Genomic DNA, 19,596 nt, shown 5'->3' on the forward strand with positions numbered 1-19,596 from the left:
AATGGTGAAAACACAGTGTTTAAAAACCATAAGACTGAAAAAAATTCCATAGTCCATTGTCCATGTTACTTTGGTAAATTCACCAGCATTATCAATAGAGAGGGACTTTGGGCACATAGGCTGCTTCTGCTGCAGAACAATTCCAGCAGTGATCAGAAGGCTGTCTGTGCTTGCCCTCCGCATTTGCCTCAATGTTTCAGTTTTCCTGGTCACCTTAATTGGCAAAGAATGGAAGCTTTAATTGGCAAAATAAAGTTGAACATCGTCTTATAGTTTCTTTGCCTTGAGGTTCATGCTTGCTGCTCCGCGGAATTTTCTCGGAGACAACAAAGCACTGGATCACTCAATTGTTCTTTAAACTGGAAATTGCAGGCTCCAGCAGTGCCAGAAACACATTCCTGATGAAGAACAGATGTAAAAAAAGTGAAATAAATGGTTTTGTGCTTTATTCAGAAGATGTTGACCAAAGGAGCATTGTACACAGGGGCCGTCTAGACGACATATCCAAAGTTTCATCCCTTCCATATCTAAATGTTACCCTTTGGCAATTTTATCAGAAAACACAACATCAGTTACCACATGCAAGCTGATGATATTCATCTCTATCCCTCTGCAAGCTCTCACAAATATGGTACTGTCTCGAAAATGTTAAGTCGTTTGTTTGACATCTATTACTCTTTCAGCTGTGTGATACTTCCTGGGGGCTATATATCACACAGATATATATAGGGGTTGCCAAATTTGGCTTTTACAAAACAACAGAGAATACTTCAGACATAACAGATATTGAACTTCTCCCTTCTTAAGGAGAAGTTACAATTTAATACTTATAGTAGATACATATGCATAAAATATATATGTCAATACATTGGAATGATAACTATTCATAGCGATTATGTAATACTTTGCTAGCAGAAATTCTTAAACAGTATTGTGAACTGAAAAATCTTCATATGTGCAGTGGCCACTTTATTGGGTACATCTATACACCTGCTTGTTAATGCAACTATTTAATCAGTCAGTCATGTGGCTGCAACTCAATTCATAAAAGCATGCAGACGTGGTCAAGACGTTCAGTTGTTGTTCAGAACAAAAATTAGAACGGGGAAGAAATGTGATCTAAGTGACCTTGACAATGAAATGATTGTTGGTGCCAAAAGGGATGGTTTGAGTATTTCAGAAATCTCCTGGGATTTTCACGCACAACAGTCTCTAGAGTTTACAGAGAATGGTCTGAGAAAAAAGGATCATCCAGTGGGTGGCAATTCTGTGGGTGAAAACCCCTTGTTAATGAAATAGGTCAGAGGAGAATGGCCTGACCGGTTCAAGCAGACAGGAAGGTGACAGTAACTCAAATAACCATGTATTACAACAATGGTGCGCAGAAGAGCATCTTTTTTTTCTATTAAACTTTTTTATTGTGTTTTCAAGTAATTACAGAATAAAAGTGTATGAAAAAAATGTATATTACCCATCCCCCTCCCCTTAACCCCTCCCCCCTAACATCCCTATAGAAAAAAAGAAGAAAGAAAGAAAAAAAAAGAAAGAATGCCTGGATATTGGAAGATCCCCACATGCTCCATGGATTCGTAATAACTTTAGTATATATATTTATTTCTTTCCCCAATTAACCAATTATTTCATCTTTGGAGCACCTATATATTTAATCCTATCTTTTGTAAATAAGGGTGCCAAATTTTCAAAAATGTTTCATATTTATCTCTTAAATTATAAGTAATTTTTTCAAGTGGAATACAGCTATAAATTTCTTTCTTCCAATGATCTATACTTAAATACGTATCCGATTTCCAAGTAACTGCAATAGCCTTTTTGGCTACTGCCAATGCAATTTTTATAAATTCTTTCTGATATTTATTCAATTTGGATATCGGTTTTATCCCTTCAATATCACCTAGTAAAAGTAATATTGGATTATGTGGAAGTTGTATTCCAATAATTTGTTCCAATAAAACTCTTAAATTTGTCCAAAAAGGTTGAATTTTAGAACAAGACCAAGTAGAATGTAAAAGTACCAATTTCTTGGTTACATCGGAAACACTGATCAGATAAATTTGGGTTTAATTTATTTATTTTTTGTGGTGTAATATATAATTGATGTAAAAAATTATATTGCACTAATCTTAATCGGACGTTTATTGTATTTGTCATACTCTCAAGACATAGTCTTGACCAATTTTTTCTTCAATTTTAATATTCAAGTCACTTTCACATTTTTGTCTTGACTTATGGACTCCTTGTTTAATTGCCTGTTTTTGAATCAAATTATACATACAAGAGATACATTTTTTAATCTTTCCTTTTTGAATTAAAGTTTCTATTTCATTAGATTTTGGCAATAACTTTGTTTGACCTAATTTTTCTCTTAAATAAGCCCTTAGTTGAAAGTAACAAAAAAGAGTGTTGTTTGATACTTTATATTTATTCTTTAATTGATCGAATGACATTAATATACCTCCTTCAAAACAATCTCCTATATATCTAATCCCTTTTTGAAACCAATTATATAAAAGTTGATTATCCATTGTAAAAGGAATAAGTCTATTTTGAATTAAAGATCTCTTTGCTAATAGGATTTCTTTGTCTCATCGTCAACATTTATCTTATTCCATAAGTCAATCAAATGTTTTAATATAGGAGATTCTTTCTTTTCCTGTATCCATTTAGATTCCCATTTATATATAAAATCTTCTGGTGTGTTTTCTCCTATTTTATCTAGTTCTATTCTAATCCATGCCGGTTTATCTTTCTCAAGAAAAGATGCAATAAATCTAAGTTGATTTGCTTTATAATAATTCTTAAAATTTGGAAGTTGTAACCCTCCTAGCTCAAATTTCCATGTCAATTTTTCCAACGATATTCTTGACATCTTACCTTTCCAAAGAAACTTCCTCACATATTTATTTAGCTCTTGAAAAAACTTCTGGGGTAGTTGTATTGGTAGTGATTGAAATAAGTATTGTAGTCTAGGGAATATATTCATTTTTATGGTATTTACTCTACCTACTAATGTTATTGGTAATACCATCCATTTATCAAGATCTTCTTGAATTGTTTTCAATAGTGGTAAATAATTTAATTTGTATAAGTTCTTTATGTCATTATCAACTGTTATACCTAAATATCTTATACCATTTGCCGGCCATCTAAATTGGGTTATTAATCGACATTGACTATAATCTCCTTTAGTAAGAGGTAAAATTTCACTTTTATCCCAATTTATTTTGTAACCTGATATTTTCCCATATTCTTCTAATCTATAGGATAATTTACGCAACGAGTGCAATGGGTTTGTTAGATAAAGCAGAACATCATCAGCAAATAAGTTAATCTTGTATTCTTCCTGATTAACTCTGAAACCCTTAATGTCTGGGTCCATTCTAATTAATTCAGCTAATGGCTCTATCGCCAACACAAATAAAGCAGGTGATAATGGACAACCTTGCCTAGTTGACCTTGTTAATTGAAATGGTGTTTAAATTTGACCATTTGTCACTACTTTAGCTTTGGGATTAGTATTTAAGGTTTTAATCCATTTTATAAAAGATACTCCTAATCCATATTTTTCCAATACCTTAAATAAAAAATCCCATTCCAATCTATCAAATGCTTTTTCTGCATCTAAAGCAACTGCCACGCTCATTTCCTCCCTCTTTTGTGCCAAATGAATTATACTAAATAACCGAGTTACATTATCTGCCGATTGTCTATTTTTAATAAATCCTGTTTGATCCATATGTACTAATTTTGGTAAGCATTTAGATAATCTGTTAGATAAGATTTTTGCTATTATTTTATAATCAGTGTTTAATAAAGAAATAGGTCTATATGATGTTGGTTTTAAAAGATCTCTCTTTTTTTGGCAATACTATTAAAATAGCTGTTGAAAAAGATTTTGGAAGTTTATGCGTTCTTTCCGCTTGGTGTATTAACTCCATAAAAGGAGGAATTAATAAATCTTTAAACTTTTTATAGAATTCAGGCGGAAAACCATCTTCTCCTGGAGATTTATTACTTTGAAATGATCCTAGGGCTTCTTCGACCTCTTTCAATGTAAAAGGCATATCTAATCCCTTCTGTTCTTCCGTATTTAATTTTGGAAGAGTTATTTGTGATAAAAACCTTTCTATCTTGACATTATCATTTTGTGATTCTGATTTATACAACTCAGAATAAAAATTCTTAAAAGCTTCATTAATTTCTAAAGGTTTATAAGTAATTTTATTTACTCTTGTTCGAATTGCATTTATTGTTTTAGAAGTCTGGTCTGTTTTTAACTGCCATGCAAGAACCTTATGTGATCTTTCACCTAGTTCATAATATCTCTGTTTAGTTCTCATAATTGCTTTTTCTGTTCGATATGTTTGGAGTGTATTATATTGTAACTTCTTATTAATAAGTTGTCTTTGTTTTTCTTCTGTCATATTTCTTTGAGATTCTTTTTCTAATTTTATAATCTCTTTTTCCATTTGATCTATTTCTATCATATATTCCTTCTTAATTTTAGAAGTATAACTTATTATCTGACCTCTCAAATATGCCTTCATTGCTTCCCACACTATAAATTTATCATCAACTGAATGTGAATTTATATCTAAAAAGAACTGAATCTGCTTTTTCATAAAATCACAAAAATCTTGACGTTTTGATAATATTGAATTAAATCTCTACCTATAAATTGATTCCTCTTTATCTGTCATTATCATTGTCATTATTAAAGGAGAACGATCTGACAATATTCTTGCTTTATATTCCACATTTTTCACTCTATCTTGAATATTCGTTGATAATAGGAAAAAATCTATCCTTGAATATGTTTTATGTCTATTTGAATAAAATGAATAATCTCTTTCTTTTGGATTAATTCTTCTCCATATATCAATCAAATTTAAGTCTTTCATCAATGATAGAGTTAATTTTACTGCTTTTGATTTTGTGACAACCTTTGTTGATCTATCTAAAACTGGATCTAGACAAAAGTTAAAATCTCCACCTATTAATATTTTATCATGTGCGTTAGCCAAATTCAAAAAGACCTCCTGTATAAATTTTACATCATTTTCATTTGGTGCATAAATGTTCATAAGGGTCCATAGTTCTGAAAAAATTTGACAATGTATAATTAGATATCTCCCCGCCGAATCAATTAATACATTTTGTATTTTAATTGGTAAATTTTTATTAAACAAAATTGCAACTCCTCTCGCCTTTGAGTTAAATGAAGCTGCAATAACATTTCCAACCCAGTCTCTTTTTAATTTCTGATGTTCTATGTCTGTTAAATGAGTTTCTTGTAAAAAAGCTATATCTGTTTTCATTTTTTTAATGTATGTTAAAATTCTTTTTCTTTTTACCGGCCCATTAAGCCCATTAACATTAAAACTTAAAAATTCAGTAAATTAGTCATTATTTTTAAAAATTATATTACTCCAATCTATAATAATACCTAATCTTTCAACTTTCGTGGTATCCTGGGAAATCTTTCTAAAAGTCTCCATGTTGCTATGTGTGTCCCCACCAATCGTCCAGGCAGAAAGATAGAAGAAGAATAGAATATAAAGAAAAAAACAAAATACCCCCCTACTAATGTTGTGAAAAAAAAGAACACAACATTACCCCCCTCTGTTGTACGGGTCATGGCAATCGCCATGATTACACACGTGAATCCTGCAGTAACCGATCCAAAGCTCCCCAGCCCCCCTGCAACATAAAAAAGTATATATATAAGAAGAAAAAAAACTATTCTCAATTAGTATTTCTAAAATTTTGCTTTTCTCCCCTGTAATATCCGTAAATGTCCATCACTTCTGTTCGCTGACTCAATCTTCATCTTTAATCCATTACGTTTGGAAGTCTCTATGTGTAATTAGCCAATAGATGAAAGTTTTTGTGCGAACACCTCCGCTTCTCGATAATCGGAAAAAAATCTTCTTTTTCCCTCCTCCAAAAAAATTATCAGTGTTGCTGGGTGACGCATTATAAATTTATAACCCTTTTCCCATAAAGCTTTTTTCGCTGGGTTAAATTCCTTCTTTCTTTTCAAAAGGTTGTAACTTATATCAGGATAAAAAAGAACTGGTTTCTCTTCTATCATCAATGGCCCGTTTCTATTTTTGGCACTTTGGACAGCGGCCTTCAGGATCTTTTCTTTATCTTGGTATCTTAAGCATTTTATCAAAATTGATCGTGGATTTTGATCAGCTTGAGGTCTTGACCTTAAGGATCTATGAGCCCTTTCAATCTCAATTGGAGTTTCTCTTTCCATTTCCAATTTTTCAGGGATCCATTTTTAAAAAAATTTTATTGGATCTTCTCCTTCTATATCTTCTTTAAGTCCAACAATTTTAATATTGTTTTGTCTACTAAAATTTTCAAGCTTATCAATTTTTTCCATAAATTGTCTTCTTTCTGATGTCCAAGCAGTATTCTCATCTTCCATTTTGTTCATTCTTTCAACCATGTCTTCCGTTTTAGTTTCCAAGTCCATAATTCTCTTTTCCATTTTTTCCTGTCTCTTTGTCATTTTATCAAGCATAATCTCCATATTTATCTTTTTTTTTGAGTACTTTTTGATTACTTTTAATTACTTTTAATGCGCCTAATTTACACATTATTTGCCTCAAAGTCTTTTCTATATTTCCAGAAGAACTTTTATCTCCATCTTCGTCTGATCTTTCCAGAGAATCTGACTCTCCCTCAGATTCACTTTCACTTTTGGTTGCAGTCGTAACTGGGCTTTGTAGTTCTGGTTGCTCCCATTTGCGCATGCTCCTTCCTTCACGTTTGCGCAGTTCTCGTTGGTCTTTTCCTTTAGAAATGGCCGATGTTGCAGCAGTTTCCTGTTCCGTATTGCCGGTGGTATAATGTACCTGAGTCCATGGTTCTTTGGTAGAAGTGGGCCTTGCTTCTGTTCCAACTTGCGTTGTCTTCCCGGTAATAGTTTTCTTCATCTTCTGTTTTTGAGGCATAGCTTGAAACAATCCGGAGTAGTTTATAAGTAACTTTTAGAAAGTATTGACTAACTTTTCTTCACTTAAACATTAATTTATTGACTTTTTATGGGAGAGCTGGGTTCCAGCATCTCGATCCTACGTCATCACGTGACGTCTCCCCCAGAAGAGCATCTTTGAACACATTGAACCTTGAAGTGGATGGACTACAGTAACAGAAGACCATGAACATACACTCAGTGGCCATTTTATTAGGTACAGGAGTTTTGTTGAGACTTCCTTAATCTGTCCTGAGTCTGATTTAAAAATAACATTTTCTGACAAGGCTGACTTTGACCTACTTTAGGAATCTCCACTTCAGGTACATTTGCCTGACTCTGACTGGGATTTGGATTTTTAACTTCTCTTGGATTGGCTTCTAGCTTCTCATCAGATGTGATCAGGAAATCTATGATGGTACAGATAATTCATAAAGGCTCTAAACCAAAAAGTCAGGGACAATATTTCTCCTCTGAGCAGCACATCTAATAGCAATGAGGGTGCAAGATACAAATACAATAGCTTTTATTTCTTATATTGTTTTGCAGAAGTAAAATCTCTGTTACATATCTTTAAGGAAATGCCTCACATGTTAGCTTGTTCTTTATGATTACATCACGGTGAATAAACTGTGTTTTCAAAAGATTTTACACATCTGACATGTTTTTCTCTCTTTTGTCCAATTCCATGGGGTGTCTTTCCTCAAACACATATTCAACGGATACAGCAATATTGCCTAATTTGCCATGAATGTATTATAGTAAATCACTAAAGTTCAAAGGATTCTGGTTCTGAGATGTCCTTGAGAGCAGGAGCATTCTTCATGGCTTCATAGCTTTTTCCTTGTAGGATGTAAACTATCCTTTTCAATTAGTCAGTCCAAATATTCTATAGACTTCTGAAACACGCCATGTTTATGTGACTCATTACATATACAATACATTTCTAAAGTCTTACAGTATGTCATCATAGGTCTGTTTTTCTGGTGTTGCCTTTTCTTGCCCAATTCCTGAGCTGAAATGTCACATGTCAGCCCATTGAGCTGAGAAAGAGTTAGGTTTCAGATAATGGTTAATTATGACAGACTCATCATCATCTAATTCAAGTTGAAGCCAGGTATTTGTCAGAACAAACTTTGAATGTGTATGACCTTTTGCCCAAGTTTGTGATTAACTCCTGTATATATGGAAAAGTACCAAAATGAATCATGTTCAAGAAGCACTATCATCTCAGTTTAGCACTGTAGCCGTAGCCCAATTACTTCATTCATCTTGGAAGTAATGTTAATGTTTCTTGCCTTTGCCTTCCGAGCACAGGGTTTCACAATGGATAGGCCTTGCACAACTCAGTGTTAAACTTGAATCCTTTAGTTGGAGTGACTGTTTCATGTAAAACCTTTGGATACTTCTGTATGTTTTAATGTGCATTTTGCTTCAATAGAAAATATCTCATTCCAACTTCATTGAGCCAAAACATTTACTAAAAATTTCTTTTCACTGCATGATTGTCTAAAGTTGTAGATCACTCTTTCTAAGTGGCCTAAGCACTTTCAACTGTGGGGATCTTCTCCAGTGTTGCATAATTATTGATTTCTCCAGCTGGTGATTGCTTTTCATGGCAAAACAATTATGAGATGACATTAACCAATGCACTGGTGTTAATCTCCTTGGCAACTGGAGCTCTTGCTCTTCAATAGCAATGATCCAAATTGCTGTTGCACAATCTTGCTCTCCTGATTAATCTTGTGGAAGTTCTTCATATGCTATTGATTTTTTTTGTCTTTATTCAAAAACATACTGTACGTCTTACTGTGTTCTTTGGCATACCGTAGCAAGATGTCTGGCCTCCTTGCAGCTGCAGCACTCTGTGCCAAATACTGACACAATCAGAATGTAGGCTTGCCTATGCCACCTCCAGGATTACTACAGTGATAAACTTAAGCACTTACAGTTTTCAGAGAAGTACTACCACCAGGTGTACTCTTGAAGTCAGGTTGACATTTTCATCTGAAAAGTAATTCACTTATGCAGATTTCTGTTGATTTTTTTCACAAATAATGTGTATCCCATCCCTATCAATTATGCCCATATCAAATATCATGCTGTAAATTGTGAACAGTTTTCAAGAAGTGTATTCATTCTTCAGCATACATGTACAGTTGTCACAGATTGCTCTCTCATGAAAATTTCCAAAATGGAAAATCAGTGAAATATTTTCAAATGCTATAACCCCTCAACTTGGAACTTATAGTAATATCCATTAGCTGAGAGTTGTAATGCTAGTTCACCTTTGTCAAATTGCCCTTCCACAACAAATTTATTTAGAGATATGTGCGTATCAGGCTCTTCTGACCTTTTGAGCAGCCCCCATATTTAACCTTTTGGTAAAATTATATTTTCATCAAACTTAGGACCTGCTTCAAAAAAGAAGTTAGCCCCATATCCCAATGACATCGCCTGATTTCTGTGTGAGATTTTGCAATTTTCACAGTGATGTCTGTAATGAAAAACATTGCTCTATCCATTAGGAGTATTTCTTCTGTACAATTGTCCAATCATTTGTCTAATCATTCACCTGCATTTTTACCTTCCAAGTGTCCAATTATTCATTTAGGCAGAGACATTCCCACCCTTCAAAAGTCCAATTGTTATCCTTGGCACATCCAACTTGGAACAGCAGAGTAATCCCTTGAACACCAATTTGCTGTCCCAATTTAGTCTTAGGTTCCAGAGATTTTAAAATAAAATGAGATTTGATTTTCATTTTTTAATTAAAGGGGCAGCACAGTAGTGTAGCAATTAGCGGAACACTATTACAACACCAGTGACTGGGGTTCAATTCCTACCGCATCTGTACGGAGTTTATTAGGTTTCCTTCAGATGCTCCAGTTTCCTCCCATGCATGGATTAGTAAGTTAATTGGTCACATGGGTCTAATTAGGCGATGTGGGCATTTTGGACCGGAAGGGTCTGTTACTATGTAGTATCTCAATTAAAAAAAAAATCCTATGCTCTATAATTCTATTCCATTTAATGCCAAAATATTATTTTCAAGTGGCTACATATCACTTCTGAGTACTCAACGGCTACCAGTTTTTATTTGTCAGAGCAATACTTTATTCCTCTATCTCAGAGAGCATTTGATTACAAACAGAACTTTCCCCAAGTAAATACTGCCTCCATTACAAACTCAGTTCCCAAGCAATCAAGTCCATTCCACCCCTAGTAATTGTTTGAGCCAAAAACAACTTGTGTCGTATTTAATTATAGGATGATCTTTGAACTGGATATCTCAAAATTTTGTTTTAACCTTTATCATGTTTTATGATTTGGCCCTTTAGTTCATGAGTTCATGCTGCAGAAACTCTAGTCAACTGGGACTGGGTGACTCCAATGGCTTCTAGCTATTCTGTCCTTAAAAATTTGAGCTTATCCAAACTCTGCTACCTTTAGGAGTCAGGAGCTCAATAAAACTCACTTATGTACCATCTCTGTCCCACTAACCTGCACTTGTTGTATCCAGCTTTGTTTCCAAATTCTTATCTTTTATCACATTCCCTAATCTCATTCATGCATACAACCATCTGAGTTATTTACACTACCCCATTTTATGACCATTTGAACATTCTTGATAGCCATTCCTTTAGTTGCCAAGACTATAAGCCTTACAATTTCTCTCCTAACTTGCTCTGATTTTCTACATATCCTGTTTCTCACCATCTTTAGATAATCTACTATCATATTCCTATGTATGATTTGATGACAATCTTTTAAAAAAAAACTCCTTCAGTGAGTGAAGGCAATCATGAGTCATTCTCATTCATTAAGATTAGGCCAGCATTGTGCATTTTGCATGGGGCTTTGGGAAGTTTCATGAGATTTAAATAGAAGTTGTTGTTTCAGAGCAATCTATGGAATGTATTTCCATAAAGTCAATCTACTTTGAGTATGGCGACTGGTTCGGTGTGATCCCAGGACAGGCAAATGGGGAATAGCAAGCACAACAGCTGGTATTCTGGTTGTGTCTAGAGTAAAGAAGCTGATCAGATTTGTTGCAGAAAAAGGAACTTAATGGGATATTCTAAAAAAAAAATCCTGTCATATACTTCAAGTATAGAATCAAAGCTATTTTATGATGATGGAGAAGGAATGCCTTTGAACTGAAATGGTTATGATTGCTGTAGGGTTTGTAAGTTGTTTAGGGAGTGAAATCATAGTGGAGTAAATCCATTTTTAAATGGGGCATTGTGGTAACTATGTTATTTTTGTTCAACTGAACAGCTCTTACAATGATGTGAGAGATTTTTGGCAAAGACTGTGGCTGCAATATTAGGAAGTTACAGGTTGAGAAAAAGGTATTTTAAGAGTGAAGGCAATTGTGGATCAATTTTATTCATTAAGGGTAGGCCAGCATTGTGTATTTTGCACTGTAACTTCCTAATTCTCCAGAGCCTTTCTATCACTTGTAAGATATATCCAGATGTGAAGAAATGTTGTCCACTAGCCTGAATGAGTGAAGCTGTGCATTCAAGAAACTCAACATTCAGGAAAGGGCAGTAGCTTGATGCCCCCCCTATTTGCCAGCTTACTGTATGTATTAATTTCCCTCAATGCTATAAGGTGGCTGCGGTTTTTACATTTACAAAGATTGTAGACATTGTAAGTAGGGTAGATGTAAACACTATTTTGCAAAGTGATATCAATAGTTAAAGCAAATGGACAAGTAGATTCTAACGTAGACAAACAAATCATGTAATTTGTTCAGAAGGAATGGAGTACTTCATAAATGAAGAGACAGTGGAGGTCCAAATATTCTTAGTGATTCACGTGCATGGATTGTTAAAATGTCATAAACAGTCCAGAAAATGATCAAGGAAGGTTAATGGAATACTAATTCTCTTGTACCTGGATACTTCTCTTGTACCTGGATACCACATCCTGCAGCAAATGCAGATTTACCAGAAAAATATATGATTGGAAGGGTTAATTTTTCAGGAGGAAATTATGTTCCCTGGAGTTCAGATGGTTAAGGGGTGATTCGATTAAAGTTATTGAGATTATAAGGAGAAATGATAATCTTTAGCAGCTGTGTAATGTAGGGCTAAGGCAACAGACTAAAAACGCAAAGCATGTGTTCAGGGATGAAATTTGAAAATTCTTCCATACTCAAGGGAATTGCAGAAATTTAGAGTTCTCCTTGACAAAAGTAATTGATGCTGAACCTGAGACTTAAGGTAACAAGAATATTTGACAAATGAAGCATGAAAAAACTGGGTGGAATCAGTTATGCCTCAAGTTGGTCAAGATCACATTGAATGTCATGACATGTTAAGGGGCTAATCAAAGTAGATCTTGTTCCAATAGCAGTTAGAATCATGGGTCAAAGATTGCATTGGGGTGGCAAATTTCTTTTTCCAACAATTGAAAACATTTAGAGGGAGAGCAATAGACAGGAGTAACTCTTCCCTTTGTTTCACTTGGTTTGGGTCACTGAAAGATTATGGATATGCAGTTATTGAGGAGGCATTCAATGATGAGTACCTCTAAGACCAAGGAACTTATCCAGGTCCTCCGCAGCTTAGGAATGGCTGCCTGGTCTGAATCCTGTACATTAGAGTGAGCATTGGGACACTAGTACGGGTTTGCTGGCTGCTGTGGGTCTATAGGCATCTTCTTGTACATCAGCTTTATTTATCACATGAATCATACAGTGAAATGCATTGTTTGTGCAAATGCCCAACACAACCCAAATGTGTTGGGGCAGCCTGCAGGTGTGGCCATGCTTCCAGCACCAATATAGCATGTCCACACCACTAACCCTAACCCGTACATCTTTTGGAATGTAGGAGGGAGCCAGAGGAAACTTCTGTGTTTATGGGGAGAACATACAATGGTGGGAATTGAACCCCAATCTTTCTATTTTATTTAGAGATGCAGCACAGAACAGGCCCTTCTGGCCTAATGGGCCGCACTGCCTAGCAGCTCACTTATTTAACCCTAGACGTACAAACAAGCTGGATGAACTCAGCAGGTTGGGCAGCAGCCGGTGAAATGAGCAGTCAACGTTCCGGGCCGAGATCCTTTGTCAGGACTGAAGAAGGAGGGGGGAGGGTGGAAGGTGGAAGGTGCCAGGTAAAAAACCAATCAGAGGAAAGATCAAGGGGTGGGGGAGGGGAAGCAGGGAGGGGATAGGCCAGAGAGGTGAAGAAGGAATGAAAGGGGAAAGCACTATGGGTAGTAGAAGAAGGCAGAATCATGAGAGAGGTGATAGGCAGCTAGAAGAGGAGGCAGAATGAAAGTGTGATGGTGGAAGGGAGAGGGAGGGAATTACAGGAAGTTGGAGAATTCGATGTTCATGCCAAGGGACTGGAGGCTACCCAGACAGTATATGAGGTGTTGCTCCTCCAACCTGAGTTTGGCCTCATCATGGCAGTAGAGGAGGCCATGTAGGGACATATCCGAATGGGAATGTGAAGGAGAGTTGAAGTGGGTGGCAACCAGGAGATCCTGTCTGTTGTGATGGACGGAGCGGAGGTGCTCGACGAAGCGGTCCCCCAATCTGCGTCGGGTCTCGCCGATGTAGAGGAAGCCGCACCGGGAGCACCGGATGCGATAGATGACCCCAACAGACTCACTAGTAAGTGTTGCCTCACCTAGAAGGACTGTTTGGGGCCCTGAGTGGTGGTAAGAGAGGTGGTGTAGGGACAGGTGTAGCACTTACGCTTGCAGGGATAAGTGCCGGGTGGGAGATCTGTGGGGAGGGACGTGTGGACCAGGCAGTCGCAGAGGGAACGATCCCTGCGAAAGCAGAGAGGGGTAGAGAGGGAAAGATGTGCTTAGTGGTGGGGTCCTGTTGAAGGTGGCGGAAGTTGCAGAGGATAATATACTGGATCCGGAGGCTGGTGGGGTGGTAGGTGAGGACAAGCGGAACACGGTCCCTGTTGTGGTGACGGGAGGATGGGGTGAGGACCGAAGTGCGGGAAATGGAGGAGATGCGGGTGAGAGCATCATTGATGACGGCAGAAGGGAAACCACGATTCTTAAAGAAAGAGGACATTTGAGATGTCCTGGAATGGAAAGCCTCATCCTGGGAGCAGATGCGGTGGAGACGGAGGAACTGGGAATAGGGAATAGCATTTTTACATTTGGCAGGGTGGGAAGAGGTATAGTCGAGGTAGTTATGGGAGTCAGTGGGTTTATAGAAGATGTCAGTGGACAGTCTGTCTCCAGAGATGGAGACCGAGAGATCAAGAAAGGGGAGAGAAGTGTCCGAGATGGACCAAGTGAATTTGAGGGCTGGGTGAAAGTTAGAGGCAAAGTTGATGAAATTGACGAGCTCAGCATGGGTGCAGGAAGCAGCACCAAAGTAGTCATCAATGTAGCGAAGGAAAAGTTGGGGAGCAGTACCAGTATAGATTTGGAGCATAGACTGTTCCACATAACCCACGAAGAGGCAGGCATAGCTGGGGTCCACGTGAGTGCCTATAGCTACACCCTTGGTCTGAAGAAAGTGGGAAGAGCCAAAAGAGAAGTTATTAAGTGTGAGTACCAGTTCAGCCAACTGGAGGAGTGTGGTGGTGTTGGGGAACTGGTCAGGTCTATTGTCAAGAAAGTAGCGGAGGGCTAGGAGGCCTTTCAAGAAAATAGCGGAGAGCTTGATCATGGGACAATTTTCAATGACTAATTAGCCGACTAACTGGTACGTCTTTGGAATGTGGGAGGAAACCCATTCACTCACTGGAAGGGTGTACAAACCTCTTACAGACAACATTGGAATTAAACTCCAAACTCCAACATCCCGAGCAATAATAGTGTAGCACTAACCACTATTCTACTGCAGCGCCCCTTTATGATGCTGCCCTTTCTGCTGCCTGGGAGCTCAGTTTGTGGCACACTTCTGATACGTGAATTGTTTGGTCTACAAACTGCATCCATCGTTAAATACATTTTGAAGCAGAATGATTGTCAGTATTTTTATTTGTACTGGGCAGAATGACTTTTTTGCCCTCAATTTTACAGGGAATTATTAACAAATCTGTCAGAATTTATTGACATTCTCCCAAGAAAAGTGACACTAACCTGTGCATGAAAACACAGAATCATTGATGTTACTGATAGTAGTTCACCATTACCAACTGACTGCACTGCAATACTGGACTGCTGTTGAAGTTTGGGGTGGGAGGGGAAAGTTTTGAAGAACCTCCACCAGATGAGTAGCAGAATTCCCATCATGATGGTGTGTTTGGTTGGAGATGACGAATGGACAGCTTTCACATTCATTTGAAAGGAGGGAATGGTTGGAAAGGTCTGCAAAAAATTTTTGCTCATTTAGATTTTTGCATATAATTTAGAGTGTTTTAAGGTGTTCTTCAGTAATTGAGATTTTTAATACAGTATGGCTGTTTTATATGCTGAGGTCCCACTTCTTTTGCTTCTTTGGGGGGGAAAAAAAGGAAAAGGCATGTTAAGATGGATAATGGTAAGTATGGGAATTCCTGATGAACTTTTAAAGTTGCCTTGCATTCCAATGTATTTTGCCTTGTGCTTTTATTTTCCTGATCACTATCTTATTTGTTCAGCTAGGATTATGCATTAGTAGAGCTTCTGCTTCAGTCCTGAACCTGAACTGCAGTCTTGTCCTGCTGCCCATGTGTCACACTTTACTGGCATTTCTGCGAGGGTCACAGAAGGTGAGTAGGTTTTAAAAAAAAATTTTTAGACTAATGAAGAATTTGAGTCATGCTTACTGACAAAGATCCATTGTTTTTTTTTGCTGATTTGCCCAACACTTTTCTAAGCATCTGCTGCCTTATACAAATTTTACAAAATCCTGGTTGGAGGACTGTGAATAGCTTTAATATCTGTAGTGTCTGGGCTCTTTGTGTAACCTTGTGTTTGGGAAGCTAGACATACTCAGAAACTACCACAGCATAATCATTTATCTAAGAACCTCACTGGACAGGGTGATTTGGCCCCTGCAGATAATTACTACAGTCTTAAGTGTAGTCAATCAGAAGCCGTAGCCTTAAAGCTGTAGTCATCCTTTGATAGTCAATACTAAATGCACAGGTAACTATAGCAAAAATAGATTGACTTTGGAGAAATGCAACACAGATGCACTTGCTTCCCTAAGATTAAATTATAAAAATTATAAAAATGGATTATAAGACCTGGGTTTGTATACTTTGAATTTAAAAGTTAAGGGTGATTCGATCAAAGTTTACAAAGTATTGAGGGAAATTGATAAAGAAGATGGAGAGAAACCAGTTCCTCTGGTTGGGAAGTCCATAACTCAGAACCAGAATTATCACTGGCATATGTCATGCAGTTTTTGTTTTGTGGCAGTGGAACATTGCAATACATAATTTAAAAAAAAACTATAAATTACAATAAGATATGCAATTAAATAAGTAGTGCAAAAGGAGAACAAAATCATAAAGTGAGGTCATGTACATGGCTTCATTGTCCATTCAGAACTCTGATGGCAGAGGGGAAGAAGCTGTTCCTAAAACATTGAGTGTGTGTCTTCGGCTCCTGTACCTCCTGCTTAATGGTAGCAGCAAGAGGAGGAAATTCCCTGGATGATGCAGGTCCTTAAGGATGGTTACCACCTTTTTGAGGCATTTCCTTTTGAATGTGTCCTTGATGTTGGGGAGGCTAGTGCCTGTGATGTAACTGGCTGAGTCTTTAACTTCCTGCAGTTTTTTTCCGATTGTATGTAGTGTCCCTCATTCCAGGCAGTGATACAACCAATTTGAATGCCCTCCAGGGTACATCTGTAGAAATTTGCGAGTGAGTCTTTGGTGACATACCAAGTCTCCTCTAAGTACTAATGAAATATAGCCGCTGTCGTGCCTTCTCTGTAACTGCATCAATATGTTGGGCCAAGGATAGATCTTCAGAGATGTTGACACCCAGGAACTTGAAACTACTTACCCTTTCCACCGCTGATCTCTTGATGAAGACTGGTGTGTGTTCCCTCAATTTCCCCTTCCTGAAGTCCACAATCAATTCCTTGGTCTTACTGACACTGAGTGCCAGGTTGTTGTTGCACCACTAAATCAGCTGATCAGTCTCACTCCTATCTTCTTCCTTGTCATTGTCTGAAATTCTGACAATGGTTGTTGTATCATCAGCAAATTTACAGATGGTGTTTGAACTATGCCTCGCCACACAGTCATAGGTGTAGAGAGAGTAGAGCAGTGGGCTAAGCATGTATCTTAAACATAGATTTCTCGAACTTCCAGTTATGCCCCCCCCCCTTCACCATGGCCCATTCCCTTTTCTGTCTCTCACTTTATCTCCTTACCTGCCTATCACCTCCCTCTGTGCTCTTCCCCCTTTTCTTTCTTCCATGGCCTTCTGTCTTCTGCTATCAGATTCCACCTTCTCCAGCCCTTTACCTTTTTCACCTATCAATTTCCCAGCACTTCACCCCTTCCGGTTTCATCTATCACCTTCTGGTCCTCTCCCCACACTTTCTCACTCTGATTCCTCATCATCTTTTTTATCCCCATCCTGATGAAGCGTCTTGACCCAAAACATCAACTGTACTCTTTTCCATAGATACTGCCTGGCCTGCTGAGTTGCTTCGGAAGTTTGTGTGTGTTGAAGTGCGCCAGTGTTGATTATCAGTGAGGAAGAGATGTTATTTCCAATCACCACTGGCTGTGGTCTCCCGATGAGGGAGTCAAGGATCCAGAGAGGGGTACAGAGGGATAGGGTTTGGAGCTTGTTGATAATACTGAGGGTATAATGGTGTTGAATGCTGAGCTCTAATTAACAAACTGCAATCTGATGTAGGTGTTGCTGTGGTTCAGGTGATCCAAGGTTGAGTGGAGTACCAGTGAGACTGCATCCAATATAGACCTATTGTGGTGATAGGTAAATTGCAACAGGTGCTTGCTTAGGCAGGAGTTGATTCTGGCCATGATCATCCTCTTAAAGCACTTCATCACGGTAGATGTGAATGCAACTTGGTGATTATTTTTGAGGCAGCTCACCCTCTTCTTGGGCACCGGTATGATTGATGTCCTTTTCAAGCAGGAGGGAACTTCTGAATGCAGCAGTGAGATTGAAGGTGTTGTTGGACATTGCTGCCAGTTGGTTGGCATAGGTTTGCAGTGCCCTACCAGGTACACCATCAGGGCATGAGGCCTTGCGAGGGTTCACCCTCATAAGAGATGTCTGATTTTGGTCTCCCTGACGGATATCACAGGGTCATCAGATGCAGCAGGGATCCACACAGCTTTATTCTCCCTTTCAAAGTGTGCATAAAAAGGTGTTGAGCTCATCTGGAAGTGAACCATCACAGCAAATCCTGTGGCTGAGTTTCACCTTGAAGGAAGTAATGGCCTGCAAACCCTTCCAAAGCTGAAGTGCATCTGATTCTGTCCCTAACCTCAATCTGAATTACTTATTGACTCTTAAGATAGCCTTCCATGGGTTGTACCTGGTCTTTTGTATACTTCTGGATCACCAGTCTTGAATGTCACAGATCTAGCATTCAGCAGACTATGAATCACCTGGTTCATCCCTGGCTTTCGCTTTGGGTATATCTGGTATGTTCTCAAAGGAAAACATTCACCCATGCAGGTTTTGATGAATCAGTGTCAATTGTGGCATATTCATTCAGGCTCGAAGATAAATCTCCGAATAACGTCCAGTCTGCCAACTATAAGTGCTCCTCCGCCTCCCATGACCATACTTTCTTGGCCCTCACAACTGGTGCTGAGGTCTTTCATCTCTATCTGTAAACTGGGAGTAGAGGTACTGCAGCTGATTGGACTTTTCAAATTGCAGGCTTAGAATGACACAGTAAGCCTTCTTGATGGTGGTATAACAGTGGTAAAGTGTGTTGGCTCCTCTGGTTCCACAGGTGATACGTTGGTGGTAGTTGTTCAGAGACTTCTTCAAGCTCACCTAGTTGAAATCCACTGCAATGATAGGGAAGACATCAGGATGTGCTGTTTTGCGACTGCTGATGACCCTGCGCAGCTTCATCAGTGCCTGCCGGATGTTGGTCAGAGTTGGAATGTACACGGCTACAAGGGTGACGGCAGAAAACTCCCTCAGCAGATAAAATGGATGACACTTAACAGCTAGTTGTTCCAGGTCGAGTGAGCAGGACTGAGATAAATTCATCAGAACGGGGTTGAGAGAGATAGTAAATCAGCCATAATGGAATGGCAGAGCAGACTCGATGAGCTGAGTGGCCTAATTCTACTCCTATGTCTTAACTGGTCTTATCATGTCTGTGCAGCATGATGAGTTAATCACGAAGCATAATTCATCTCCTCACCTTTAAAGGACTCATCTGACCTGGCTTCACTGTGAATGGTGAAGCCCTTGGGCTGCAGCACTGTATCTGAAATGGCTAGGGGGTGAGGCATATTTCTGTGAGCAAAGTACACAGCAGTTCCTGATGTCCCTCTGGTACTGCAATCTTACCTGAGGTCATCAGTTTTATTTTCCAGAGACTGTTCATTCGCCAGCAGGATTTCCGTAAGTGGGGTTCTAAGGCCTCTGCATTTCAATCATACCTGCAAACTTGCCGACATTCCTGCTTCTTTTACTTGAGGGGAGCTGCA

At 38.2% G+C, this 19,596-nt stretch overlaps 1 protein-coding gene across 3 annotated transcripts in view; it reads left to right on the plus strand.

Annotated features, from left to right (window-relative positions):
• nox4 (NADPH oxidase 4) overlaps positions 1-19,596 on the plus strand; it is a 157,519-nt gene that overhangs the window by 14,345 nt on the left and 123,578 nt on the right. For 2 of the 3 annotated variants that reach the window (XM_073043354.1, XM_073043355.1), the window contains exon 3: positions 15,586-15,696. In XM_073043354.1, the coding sequence (XP_072899455.1) occupies positions 15,586-15,696 (111 nt within the window). The remainder of the gene's footprint in view (positions 1-15,585; positions 15,697-19,596) is intronic. The other variant, XM_073043356.1, reaches the window with a different exon arrangement.

Source organism: Hemitrygon akajei, chromosome 4 (assembly GCF_048418815.1).
Source record: "Hemitrygon akajei chromosome 4, sHemAka1.3, whole genome shotgun sequence".
Classification (NCBI taxonomy): Eukaryota; Metazoa; Chordata; class Chondrichthyes; order Myliobatiformes; family Dasyatidae; genus Hemitrygon; species Hemitrygon akajei.